This window comes from Periophthalmus magnuspinnatus, chromosome 24 (genome assembly GCF_009829125.3).
Source record: "Periophthalmus magnuspinnatus isolate fPerMag1 chromosome 24, fPerMag1.2.pri, whole genome shotgun sequence".
NCBI classification, from domain to species: domain Eukaryota; kingdom Metazoa; phylum Chordata; class Actinopteri; order Gobiiformes; family Gobiidae; genus Periophthalmus; species Periophthalmus magnuspinnatus.
The window spans coordinates 18,514,699-18,528,796 of NC_047149.1; the positions used below are offsets into that span (position 1 = coordinate 18,514,699).

General features: G+C 41.0%; 1 protein-coding gene across 2 annotated transcripts in view; it reads right to left on the reverse strand.

Moving 5' to 3' along the window:
* Positions 1-14,098, reverse strand: part of disp1 (dispatched homolog 1 (Drosophila)) — a 65,015-nt gene continuing 50,917 nt past the window's right edge. For both annotated transcript variants that reach the window (XM_055232418.1, XM_033990502.2), the window contains 8 exons: positions 9,216-9,245; positions 8,550-8,673; positions 8,027-8,154; positions 5,110-5,204; positions 4,597-4,694; positions 2,502-4,085; positions 1,916-2,179; positions 1-1,778 (listed from right to left, as the gene is read on the reverse strand). In XM_055232418.1, coding sequence (XP_055088393.1) covers positions 525-1,778; positions 1,916-2,179; positions 2,502-4,085; positions 4,597-4,694; positions 5,110-5,204; positions 8,027-8,154; positions 8,550-8,673; positions 9,216-9,245 — 3,577 coding nt within the window. In that variant the 3' untranslated portion in view covers positions 1-524. The remainder of the gene's footprint in view (positions 1,779-1,915; positions 2,180-2,501; positions 4,086-4,596; positions 4,695-5,109; positions 5,205-8,026; positions 8,155-8,549; positions 8,674-9,215; positions 9,246-14,098) is intronic.

The window sequence follows — 14,098 nt, forward strand, 5'->3', positions numbered from 1 at the left end:
TCCAATTCCAGATCTGAAAGGACTGAGCCTTATTTTGTCTTGAAGGGCTGTGTGCAGAACATGACTCTAAACCAGGACATCAGTGGTAAAAAAGTCATTTTAATCACATAGTTCTGTTATCTGAGGCATGCACAGACATAAAGCACATTAATGTCTGTTTTCCACAAAGTGTCAGGCAATGATTTGGATCAGCTGTAAAAAAGTAGCACATTTTTGTTGCATTGATAACATTATGGGTAATTACACACAAACTCATAAGACTAGATTAGTGTGAGACTGCAAACAACAGCTGTGCGTTCATAACACAAATGTTACCAAGGACTTGATACTAGTGGATACTGATCTTTAATACTGACCAAAGTGAGATTGAACACTTCACTGCAGCTCTAGACAAATGTGTCGAACGCTCTTCAATAAACCGTTGATGAAGTGCGGGCATGGTCTTAGTGACAAACCTAACAGTGTGGCACATGTGGAATATAAATACGTAAACTCTGATGAAGCATGAGGCACTTTTGAAGGCCTTAACACAAAGTCTCTGTAGGGGGCCCTGTGGTGTGACTGGCCTCACCTTTAGTCTGACACAAGTTCAGTTCTGAATTGCACTTATTCTCAGTCCTGCTCTCACTGTGGAGCCTGTCGGGAGCCATGCTCCTGTCCCAGCCCTCTGACCTCTGAGTCTGTTTACAGCATGAGGGGGGGCACTGCCCACTGTCCGTATGTGTGCGTGAGGCAAGGCATTGGGGGTCCAGGTGTGTGCGCGACGGCGAACTGGGGAGGTCTTCGGCTGGGCACTGTGGGGGATGGTTGGTGGACATGGGTGGGACACGGGTGGGGTGGTGGTTGTTGTGAAGGGGGCTGCAGTGCTTTCTGTTGGGGCAGCCAGCTCGCCCCTGATGATGCTGCGGGGTTGGAGAACATTGAACATACTGAGTATAGAGAGGGTCTGTTTGAGGGGTCCAATGAGGCCGCTCTCCACAGGAGCAGTAGTGGCAGGGGGGAAGTGCGCTGTAGTATGGTCCGCTGTTTGGAGGGGCCCCGTTAGACTGAGGCTCTGGGGGCTTGTCCTTGGGGTCCGAAGCAAGTGGTTCTAGTTCATAGTGCTCTGCCTGGACACTGGGGTCCAGCTGATACTTGTCAGGGACTGGAGGGGACAGAGTGTGGAGGCGCAGACAGCGGGGGAGTGGGATCTGACCACAGGAGCCCTGGGGGCCCAGGCAGCGGCACAGGCACTGGAAGAAGAAGGTGGCGAAGGCCCAGCTGATGCACATGATGAGCATCATGAAGGTGCCTAGCTGAGTATAGGCTAACACTGTGGAGGGCATCATCATAGCCCCTGCCACAAACGTGGTGAGTGCTGCCATGGCGATGGCTGAGCCCATGCGGGACAGAGAGAAGACCACCTTTCCTTCGCGGTCAGGCTCCGGAGCCAGACGATAGGCCACGCCATAGTGAACAGCAAAGTCCACCGACAGACCCACAGCTACAGAGATAGTGACCGACTCCAGCACGTTCAGCTCCCAGCCCAGCAGCACTAGGGACCCCACCGTCACAAAAATGGTCCCTGCAATGGAGAGGATGGCATATAGGCTGATGATGATGTTCCATGTGGTCAACAACATCACACTGAATGCCACAGCGACTGACAATGCCATTGCAACCAAGGTGCCCCCTGATAGGCTGTCCTGCAGGTCATAGAATTCCAGGTTACTGATGAACCAGCCATGACTCAGGCCTGCAGGAGCAGAGCGCAGCTCCTCCGAAATCCACGCGTCCACCTATAACATGAGACAAAAAGATGTTACTGAAACAAAGAAGAAATAAGGATAACCTTTTTGCATTCTGTATTAGTTTCTAATAGATCTATTATATTTCTTAAAATTTTGTGTATTTGACATATTCTGAGTAGTCTGACCTCTTGATAAAACTGGTACATCTTCTCGTAGGCCAGTGTGAAAAGGTAGGTGCTTTGAAACTCCAGGACGATGGCTCGTATGGTGTCGTTGATGTCGAAGCGTGGCCCGGGGGTCTTTCGGGCTAGGTGGTAGTTGGTGGTTCGGTCCAGCTCCATGATAGCTCTCTTCATGCACAGCTCAAACACGTCCTGTTTATAGGGGAATGTGGACTGGCTACAGCATGGGTACACTGACGCCTCCTCACAATCGTGGTTCTCCATCCACTAACAAAACAGAGCAAACCAATTTAGATATTATATCAAACTAAAGTATTAAAAAGACATTAGGTAAAGTAATGGTTGAAGGAGTAATAAATTAGCGTAAACTAGTGCTGCACCTTTCTCACATTTTAAAATAGTAATCAAAATAGACACTCATGCATTTATTTTGGTAATACAATGTCTCCATGGAGTCTTGAGAAAGCTACTGATTATGTTGTTTACACTTCTATAAATGTGTTTTTAAATATGTGCGATTCTGGTAATGGGTCACCAGTAATTTTAAAACTGTAGTACCTTTAATTTCCTCCACAGAACTGGCACTGACCTGTTTGAACGTTTCGATGAAGCAGCTGGTGAAGTCCTGCCCCTCGCTCTGGAACACAAAGCTCTGGTTGCGGAGCTTTTGGCAGAAGTTGAGAATCCAGAGCTGAGCAGCCGGACTGGCGATATTGAAGCTTTCGTCCAGGATGAGTTTGCCCTTGTTCTTGGGGTTCAGGGGGTCCCCTTTGTCCACCGGAGTCACGCCCCAGATGATGGTAATGGGCATGTGCAGATCCTCTCCATGGTGCACTCTCTCAAACATGAAAAGCTTCTTGAATTCAACATCATAGCGCTCAAACGGGTGAGACGAGCGAAAAACTTGGAACTCCGCGAGCTCCAGAGAAGGCAGTTTCATTTTTGGGTTCACGCACACAACATAAGCTCCGCCCACCGTGAGAGCTAGGAACCACAGCAACCACAGGTAACGCAGCTTAATGACAATACACGGTAACACCTTCTCGAAAAATATGCGTGAAGCCTCTGACACAGTGAAAAGGCATTTATTGGCCTTTTGACACAGGCCTGCCCACCATCTGACACAGTGGGCCCTCTGCTGGTGTGGAGGATTTGAACAGGAGAATATATTTGGAAGATAGCGCTCATTCAGCACCACTACAGCAGGGAGCCATGTGACCATCAAGATGTAGTTGACCAAAATGGCAGTACCAGCATAAACGCCAAAGCAGCGGATAGCAGTGATGTTGCTCACATAGTTGGCATAGAAAGCAGCAGCTGTGGTGAAACTGGTGACAAACATGGACAGCGCTGCATGTTGTAGAGTGACGCCAACTGTTTCGGAGAGGTCTGCGTGAGGCTTATCAAACTTTGTGTAGTTCCACACGTCACACAGGACAAAGGCGTCGTCTGCTCCGATGCCCACCAGGATAATGAGTGCAGTCAGGTTCATGAAGGGAAAGAACTCGAAGTTAAAGACGAGGCGATACAGGAAGTATGAGACGATGAGGGAGCTGATGATGGCGATGATGGTCATGAGAGTGATGAAGACTGACCGTGTGTACAGACACATCACCAGCAGCACGATCACTATGGCAATGGCTGGGTACACAGTGTCCGTGAGGAGGTAGTCCTGAAACAGATCATGCTTTATCCCAAACTCAATCCCCGTTACTGTGGTGATGCCATCCGAGGCGTTCCAGTTCTCAAAATTGTCCAGGTAAATGTTCATCATGGACTCTCCCTTCTCTGTGGGAGAGAAGAGCATGCTGTATTTGAGCACTGGAGGGGGGTGGTCCAGACTTTTGGGGCTGAGAAAGTCCTTGTCCACCAGGAAGTGCAGGATCTGGTACACAGCATTGTACTTGGTGCACTTGCGCGGTACGTTGGCACATTTGCGGTCTTTTCGGCGCAAGGCCATGTCCCAGCAGTCCGGACCCAGGGTGCCGTTGTGGTAATATTTGGCACAAGAGCGGAGGATCTTGAGCGTGTGAGACACATTTCGGTCTGATATCTCCAGACAGGACGTTTGGTTTGTCAGCACTGCCACATAGTTCCCCAGAGTCCAGCTGGGGCAGCAGGACTCGTCATTGGTGCGCTGACACAGGTTCCAGTAGTCTCTGTGGGATCTCACCTGGACAGAGAGGAGACGTGGGTTTAATCTTAAAGTGATATGTTAGACTACTTTCACTAAAGCATACAGTTTTTTATTTTGGTTTTGAAATTGTGGTGAAGTTAATCATTTTACTTCCTAGTTGGACATAGACAAAAGATGTGACAAACATAGTGGTAATTCCATAATTCCAAAACTAAATTATACAATCGTTTATATTAATAAAAAAAAAAGATTTATAATGTGTAATGTGTAAACATGTTTATTTTGCTAAACCAATGTTAAACTGCTTGAAAAATGCCTTCCTTGCACGTAAATCATTCAGTGTTGATGACATAGGTAAAGGTATTCCAATTTAGAACTTCCTGTATTTTTGTCCTCAACTTTATCCCACAAACTGTCACTTGACTGATGAAAAACTATGGTAAATATTTAAAACAGTTACCATCAAATCAAACAAAGTAATAATTCGAAAATCATGAAAACCTGTCAGATGACAAGAAGACATGGAGCTGTGTATGAGATATATTACCCTGGTGTTGTCCAGGTGACACATAGATTTGATGGCCTGAGTGTTCCACAGGTTCTTCCCCTCCGCTGACGAGAACACCAGCCTCGAGTAACGGTCGCCTGTGGAGACACAACAACCTGGTGTAAAAATAATGTACACAATTTAAAAGGTACACTATGCAACTTTTCTGGTGAAGGGTCTGCCATCTGTTATAGCTTTGCCTAATGTTTTTCACATTATGACATTAAAGTTATCCTTCTTCATGGAGACAAGCAGGGGGTGAACCCAGGCAAAGTTAAAAGGTCAGGTTTGTGGCCAGGTAATGACAGTTAAAATGTATGCGTTCAATTTTTCTTATAATTTAGCAATAACAATGTGTAACTGGAAAAAATTTTTTATGATCATATTGATACAACACTTTAGTCTAAGCAATATCATCTCCATAAAGACAAGCAGGTAGGCCCGAGAAAAGCACACCTTTAACACTAAAACAAAGCTTAGTCATTCACTGTTGCTGATGAACAAAGACTGTACCAGGGATGTCGCAGAAGTAATCTTTACTGAAGTCCCACTCTGCTTGTCTCTTATCACGGTCGTATCGGTCCTCAGACCAACGGGGCTCCTGGTGACTGCAAAAAAAACTTCATGAAGCTCTACTACAGTTAATGTCAAAGTATTACACTGATAAAAAATGAACGGTTTTCAACCCAGGAACACGCAGAACAGGCTTGCTTTGGCCCAAAAGGCAATGACGCAAAGTGAAAAGGGCACATTTGGAGTTTTGGGATGAAAATAAGCAGCTGTAATGACCCCATCCAGCTCAAAACACCGGTGACTCACCACAGAAATGGTATTAAGTCTGTAAAATGGGGCCTCTGATAAATGGGCCAAGGTCAGAAAGATTTTTCAACATTAAGTAATTTTCATAAGCATTTAAGGTCAATTTTCTAAACTTTGCCAACACATTATAGCTGTGGAAAATTACAAGAGTTATTAAATGTCCAAGCTGAAGTAATGGAAGCCAACAGTGTACATGGATATGAACGAAGAGGATTATTTGTCAAAACATTGCCATTGGTAGCGTACAGTGATAATTATGACAGCTAAATTTAAATGTAGTCTTAGTTTTTTAACACAAACAGTTTTGAGTTTCGTTTTAGTTTAGGAAAGCTATAGAAAATTTTGTCCAACCAAAAATATAAAATTTTTTATCTTTTATCTTGGTTGTTGAGTTTGTATATCGTCTGGTATGGGGCTCAAAAGATCCTCCATTCACAGCTGTTATTACTTACAATACTGCTAATGTAGGCAGGTGCTTAAGTTAACGTATTTTCTAAAAAAGTACAAAGCAACTGTTTGGACATCACATCTGAGTTATATTTTGTGATTAATATTTTGAAGAAACAACTCTCTTGACTTGACATCTGATCATCTATAGTTCCCAGCACAGACAGGCAGGAGACGGACAATAGAGCGACATATGCCGTGGGGCTGAGGAAAACACTCAGTGCCTTTATAATCACAGAGCTGCAGTTTAAGCAGTGATGAGACCAACAAATGCAGACTCACAATGTTCAGAGCGGTGTCACTTTACCAGTACTTATGAAGGCCTGAGGGCTAATGCAAATCTCACCAAATGATCTGCTAGACATCAGAGTCATAAGAGTGGGTGGTAATGACAAAAAAAATACTTCAAGGGCCCATATTATGCTAATTTTTGAATCTGTTATAATGTTGTTTCCTCATCAAACATACTTAGAGTTGTGCTTTGTTTCATTCAGACATGTTTAACACACAAATCCTGCATATTTTGTCTGTCCTCAAAACAGAAAACACTCACACTGTTCCACCTTGTGATGTCATGTGGCAATACATGAAGCGCTCCACTGTGTTTTTAAACTCGATACACCTTCACTAGAATAATTTGGATAACTTCAGACCTGGAATTTCTAATTTCTACTAAACTAAAGGTAAAAGATAGCTGTTAACTTGAAAACTACTTCTTAATAACATCACATGGTATTTTGAGCTTTAGAGATGTAGACAGACAAAGAGAAAAGGGTTACTCAAACACATAATAAAAATAGTGTAATATGGGCCTTAAAGTATTTTTTTGTCATTACCACCCACTCTTATGACTCTTATGTCTAGTGGACAGACTGCAGATCATTTGGTCACATTTGCATCAGAAACCCTCAGGCCTTCATAAGTACTGGTAAAGTGATACTGCTCTGAACAGTGTGAGTCTGTATTTGTTCATCACTGTGATTGCAAAGGCATTGATTCTTTTTTTTATACCTCAACTCAAAGAATATGTTTTGCATAATACAGGACCTTTAATGACAATAATTAATAATATGTTAGCAATCCATCAGAAATGTGCTAATATGTGCCCTTAAAGGTGTAGCTTTTCTGGTGGAGGGTTGACTACTTGCTTCTCTCAATGTAGAGGTTATTGCTTCGCCTGGAATTTTCCAATGTGACACATTAAACTTATCCATCTCCAAGGAGACAGAGCACATGGCACTAGCAGGCAAAGTTACAGGTCAGTTCTGTGTAGAGGAGATCCCACTCATAGTAAGAGAACATGTTGTTCAATGAGTTTTAGGGCAATAAAACATCTGTAGTGAAATACATGCAAGAGAAATACATTTACTGTCATCCTGTTAAACATTCCAGACAAAGCCATAACATCTTCATAAAGACAAGCATGTGAAAAGTTACAGAGCCTTGTTCAGTCCTGGTTCAGTACTGTGTGCAAATGTGAATGATTTAAGTATATTGAACAAATTAAATGGATAATGAAATTAAACACAAGTGCAAAAATATCACATTTTATCCCATTCTGAAACCGAAATTACTTTTCATTATTTTCATTCTCAATATTTCAGGTGAGTTTGCTAATTCAGATGAATAAAATTAAATCAGTTTGCTTCAGATGTGAACATTCAAACACTGGACAATGAGCAAAAATCTCTTTTCTTGCAGGATTCAGACTTTTCATCAGATCTGTCAAAGCCATCTATCGACACACACACAAACCCTAAGCCCTTTGTCCTGTTCCGGCTCCTCAAACAGACACAGTATTGTAGCCTGATTTTCCACAGCTCTCACCAAGAATACACACAGGTTATTCTGATTTATTTGATAACATTTTTTGTGCAAATACTAAACTATAAAACACACATTCAGAGAATTGAAAGAAGTGTGAGATAGAAGCTTTTTTTTTTTTTTTTTTAAGTCTTTTGTTTTTATTGTTATTCCAATAGTAACACCAATAACAACATTTTGATTCTGGTAATATGCACTGTTTTAAATTTTTGCTGTTTTTATTGTAGATTAAGAGCAGTGAATGTTTCCAATGTGGGATCAGCATATCTGTATTGCTATACAGTAAAATTATGTACTGTTATACATAAAACTTTACCACATGATTTTACAGTATACTTACCTCTTGGCCTGCTCATCGGCGTATTTGTAAGGGTAGTTGGCCAGTGTGGCTTTGTAGCCAGTGTTCTTCACCATATTGTTCCAAGTGACCAGCCTCTGCCCGATCTCTGTTCCCCGAGGCTCAAATCCCTGAAGACAAATACAAGAAAAAATTATTAAATGTTTAATAATTGTATAATGGCTGAACATTTGGGAAAATGGCTAATTACATTTTCATTATTGCAATGTGATTAGATCAGATTAAACCAGTTCACAGTGCAACATTTTAAACATGTCTAGTGGGCATTAGAGCTACTATAAAAAGTCCTATGAAATATAAACTAATACATGACTCACATGTATTTCAAACATGCTTGTAGACCTGTACCTCTGTGCAGAGGACATTTGGACAATTTATATAGATATTTAATTAAATGAGGCAGCAGTTAATTTATGTGGCAATTATTCTTGCTGGCAGCAGCCCTTGGTGTATACATGAGTAAATGTCATGGTAAATGAAATACCACACAACTACCCAGACTCACCAGCAGGGGGTCGGAGAAGTCTGGCAGGTCAGGCACCAGGATGCCCACCAGAGCACAAACCACAATGAGGACTGTACACACCCCTAGAACCACCACCGGCCAGTCAGCGATCAACTCTGCATAACTGCAAGAGAAGGGATAGTTAGGAATTATACAGGAAAATACATTTACAGTATTTTCCGTAAATATACCCAGATACTTATTAGAACATAAGGTATCTCTCCAACGCTTGGTAAAGAACATTTGAGGTATTTAATTTAAAATGAAATGGAGTACATTTGTCAAGAAGGTTGGTTAAATGCTTTTGGCAGCACATTTACCAGACCAGTTGGTGTGTAACAACATGTAATTACATGGTATTAAGGGTTTAGTTAGGCATTAGAAGAGTTGAGTTAAATTTTATTGCATGTTGTTACATTGTATTAAATTTGGTGAGTGAATTGTACAACGGGTCCAGTAGTAAAACAAAGTGGTACTGCACTTTCTTAGTTTCTTTTGCAGTTAATTATCATAAAAATAGCTAGATTGCACTTGCACCATTTTACAATAATTCATGACATTAATATCTCTAACTGTGAGTGAACATAGGCCAAGTCCAGACAGAGGAATGGCAGCTGTGAGCAATGGAACAGGAGGAGAGCAGAGCAGACAAACATAGACTCTTACCTTTTGGGGAATCGAAAGGGACGAACAGGGCTGAAAAACACAGAAGAGATAAATCAGGTTTAAGTCAAAGTAACAGCTAATACAGGACAGTAGACAGAGATTAGACGTTTTATTTATTAGCATGTTTATTCATTTGTTGGAAGATACAGATGCTATCAAAACAAGACCCAACCAATCTGTTACTAAACATCAACATAATACTGAACATGGGAATTTGTGACAATGATAATTTCTAGGCGGTTGGCATAAGTGCTGATATCTTATTGCATTTAATTTTACTGTAATGCTGGCACAAAGATACAGTCATTTCATTTATATGGGACCACAATGATAAAATCTGACAGCGGTGTCAAAGCCTCACTTTTCCAAACTTGTTTAAATCCATTACAGATGTCCCTCCCTCTCATATGAGCCACACACAGGGGCACAGGGCTGATAACTCCCCTCAATGAGAGTGTTATCCTGGGGGATTTTAAACCAGATCTGAAGAGGATGTCAGCGCGAGTCCAAACACAACAATAATGTTTTTAATAACAACATTTTAAAGCCACATGCTAACCCAGACCAGCTAACCCCGAGATGCAGCCAAAACAGTTAGATTTAGTTTTGATTTCCTTATTTTAGCTTAGTTTTAATTCCCGTTCACCAATTGTTTAATGCTAATGTTTAAAAAGTTTGGAAAGGTCCCATTTTAAAATGTCTGCACTCAACTCTCATTTCATATAGTTCATAAACATACTGCATGGCATACAGTATGGCTATTTGGGAAAAAAAAATAGACTAATGATGGTTATTACAAAAGGCATTTTGTTGAATGGGAGCCATCAGGAAACAAATGCAGGGGCAAACCAATCAGAGCCATTGTTCAGTGAGAACCACGCGTAAACAAGTACATGTGGCTATTCCAGACAGTGGTTTCTCTGTCATGGTTTGACATCAGAGCAAGAGATAAGGGACTTTTAAGGGACTGCTCTTTGTTTGTGGTTTGAAATGGGTTAACTAATGAAGATACATGACATGGTTAAAAGCTTCATAACTCATCAAAAACAAAACTAATATTTGAGCAACTATACCATTAGCCCATGGAGCAGGTTCACAGCTTAATTTCAGTCAGTCTGTCCCAGGGCAGGTAGGACTACAATAGTAGCTTATCAGCACTGAGTGAATGAATAATGCAATGTTAAAAGCTTAGGGCGTCTTGACAGGCACTATAAATCCAATGCATTGCTGTTATTAAATACTTTTAAGAGTGTGAGAGCTTTTGCTTCCCTCAACTTGTCTTACCCAATTTCTGTATGACATGAGTTCAATATAGAAAGTTTTAAGCTATTCTAGAAAATTTGTGTAAAAATATAAATAGTTAAGTACATGAAACAATATGCGTTATTGCTCCTGTACATTTACTACCACATGTATCTCTCATATGGTGCAGTTAAAGTCAGTAGCATGGCCTGGTGCTACTACAGCTGTTGGTAGTGGGGGTGTCTGGATTTCTCCTCAGCCTCTCCAGGGAACATGAGGGGAGCGTCCGGAAGGAGGGGCTGTGTTCCCGGATCCAGGAGGGTGCAGGAAGGAGCGGATCAGATAAGAGCACCTGATCAGGACAGGCTGCTGCGGAGATAGATGAGGGACAGGGCCAGAGCTGACGGGACAGGAAGAGGGGCAACAGTGCTCAGGGCTAAAGGCTACTTCGACACTGGCTGTACAGGAAGTTCATTTGAATGTGTAAGAGCAGAGATCTAAGAGTCCACGCATACCAAGATTGAGACTAAACTTGGACTAAACATGAAATTGAAACATGAAATTGAATCTGGACTATACCAGGACAAAACAAAGTAACTGGAAGTCTATATTCAGGACAGGTTTGGTGTTGGCATAACCCAACACCAAACCAAGACAAGTATGAACGCACCCCAAGACTGGTTTTGTCATCAAAACAAGTCTTTGAACATTTTGAACACACAACACTCAATTTTTGTCTCTTCAACACCCTATAATTAATCTAGAAGTTCAACAGTATTTTTTTTTTTTAAGTTGCATGTTGTATGAGACTTTATAATTTGCAGAAAATTCAACTAATACATATTTCTAAAATGTTATTTTTTCCACAATTTTATATACAGGGAAAATTATCCTTCTTTTTAATTCTACTTGAGAACAATGCTCAAGCTGTAATATTACACTTGCACCACTGTTTAAGCCTCAATACTAAATAAAAAAGTATGATTACAAAAAGAATCTGGGTTAAAATAATTGCAAGAAGCAGGTCATTTTGAAACAACTGCAACTCCACCATTACTCTCCTGACTTTTGACCTGCTTTGACCAAATAATGCAAACCACATTTCTTGCTCCATGTTTGAACCACAGCCCAAAGGAGCAGTCACAACCAGTAATGTCATTCTTTTCTGTGCGCCGCCAGCTCCATGTAAGGCTTTGAACTACAGACCTGAGGACAGAGATGTAGAATCACAAAGGGGAGTGAAAGTATTAGAAATGGTTGGACAGGATTCATAAAAGCAGCATTCAAAACACAGCTTGTCTACCAAATGTCTGTTTTGAGTTTCGCTCTGCATTGCCTCAGTCTGAGTCTTGCTGATATAATGGGAGAGATGAAAAACATACCTGCACCAACTGGTCTTTTTAAACGACCAAAATGAGATGGATCAAGAATCTGTCAAAATGGCTGCAATAGTCCCCCTCCCCTCCATAAAAGTCCAAATCAACTTTTCATGGTGATGCGTTCAACATGTCTCAAGTTCTCAAGCAGGGAGTGTAAGTTTCACGATCTGTACCTGACAGTTTGTCCATCTGTAAATTTAATCTAACCACAAAAGATGCTCTGGATAGATACTATTTTAAAAGTATAAGAGTTCTCGTTATTTTAGGACTAGGTAGGTAGGTATTTATCATTCTGCACGATTTTCCCTAAAATACCAGACTAAAATCATTGCATAAGAATTTATTTTAATGATCTGGAAAGTTGACACATTGACACAGTGTAACGGGTAACAAGTCAGGACCAGAGGAAAATATGATTTTAATTCCCATCTAGATTTTTGGGGCTAAATGTTGTAGACCAGCAGTGTCAAACACATTTTCACTAAGGGCCACAGCAGCACAATGGCTACCGTCAAAGGGCCAGATGTAAAATAAATGTAACTACTTTTTAAACTTGTTAATTAACTGTTTCTGTATTTATTACCTATTCACGTTACAAATATTGCCTATGCGTTTGCCTAGATGTAACAATATGGCTGTGTAACTGTATTTCTTGATAAAATGACATTTTGAGACCATCATACCTTTTAATTTACCCTGCCTGTCGAGGGCCACATAAAATGATGTGGAGGGCCAAGTTTGACCCGTGGGCCTTGAGTTTGACACATGTGTTGTAGACCATGGCTACATCCCTGCTACTGGTAGTACATAATTCTGCCAATTATGCCACTGGGAGAGCTACCACTCACTGAATGAACTTATGGACAGCAGGAACCAATCAAAAGATCACAAACCAAACCTCAAAAGTGAGTGCAACTAGTTGATGAATACAACTTCAAACTTATTTACTACATATATTTGTTTGTTTTCTGCAGAAAATTGTAGGCCTTTAGCCTTTTAGTCATTAAGGAAATATTTCAAAAAGTATTCATGTAAAATTGTTTTTAAAATCCACACTATTATTACACCAAATCTCCTCCCTGCATGTGATAGAGCTGAGGTGTGTAGGGGTGTGTGGGTGTGTAGCAGTGTCCATATTGACAGCTGATCACAGAGGCTCTAAATTCAGGAGGATGACGACCCGTGGAGTTGGGTTTCCTCTGGCTCTCTGATCACTTTACTCCCGACGGCTCGAAGCAAACTGCAAAATACCAGTTCCGTGTCGGCCCCTCCCCCCTCCTCTCACCCCTGTCCCCCTGTGTCTCCCCCCCGTGCGCCCCTCGCTAACCCCTCTGTGTTATTCTATTTACCAGAGGGAGAGTGTTTCTGGATCACTGGGCTAATTAATAAGGTAAACAGGGGGCGACGGCGCTCACTCAACGCTACGCTGACAGAGGAGAGAAAGAAGGAGGGAGGAAGACTGAGCCACAAGTCCAAGCTCAGACCAGACCAAAACAATACCACACCTCACTACAAAGACCCAAGACTATAATAATGCCCTGATGAGTTTTTGACAGAAAAAACATAGAATTTTAGAATTAGAATTCGAATTTTTTCTGTGTTATTTTATCTATACATTGGTTTAGTATGTTTAAAGGAAATGTTGTATTTAAATTAGATATATTGTTGGTTCTAATAGTCACACTAGTAAATCATCATGACAATAGCAAGTTTCAAAAAAAGAAGATATTTCACTAACTTGCCTGGGTGACTATATGACTTCGCACAGTATACATAACTTTTCTGGAGAGTTTTCCATCTGCTTGTGTCCATGGAAATTGCCTTGTCTAATATCATACAGTGGAACATTCTATACAAAGCAATAACCTCCATGGTGATAGGTAGGACACCCTCCTCCAGACGTTCCATGCATAATGCACCTTTAAACATGACAAATTAACTATTAAATAACTATTCCGTTGACAGTATATAGACAATTTTACAACAATCCATCAAAAACATGCTACAATGCTAATTTGTATTGCGCAAAATGTGAACTATACTGTAAAAATTAACTATCAGAGTAAAGCAATACCACCGTTAAACAGCAAAATTCACATTTTATTTAAGCATTCTTAATAGTTTGTATAATAGACGACACACAGCAATTATTGTCAATTTTTAGATATGTCTCCCACCTCAATGTGATATCCTCTTTAAATCATTTTACACAACAACAAAACAACAACAACAACATATTCAAGAAGATGAAATGTACCAATT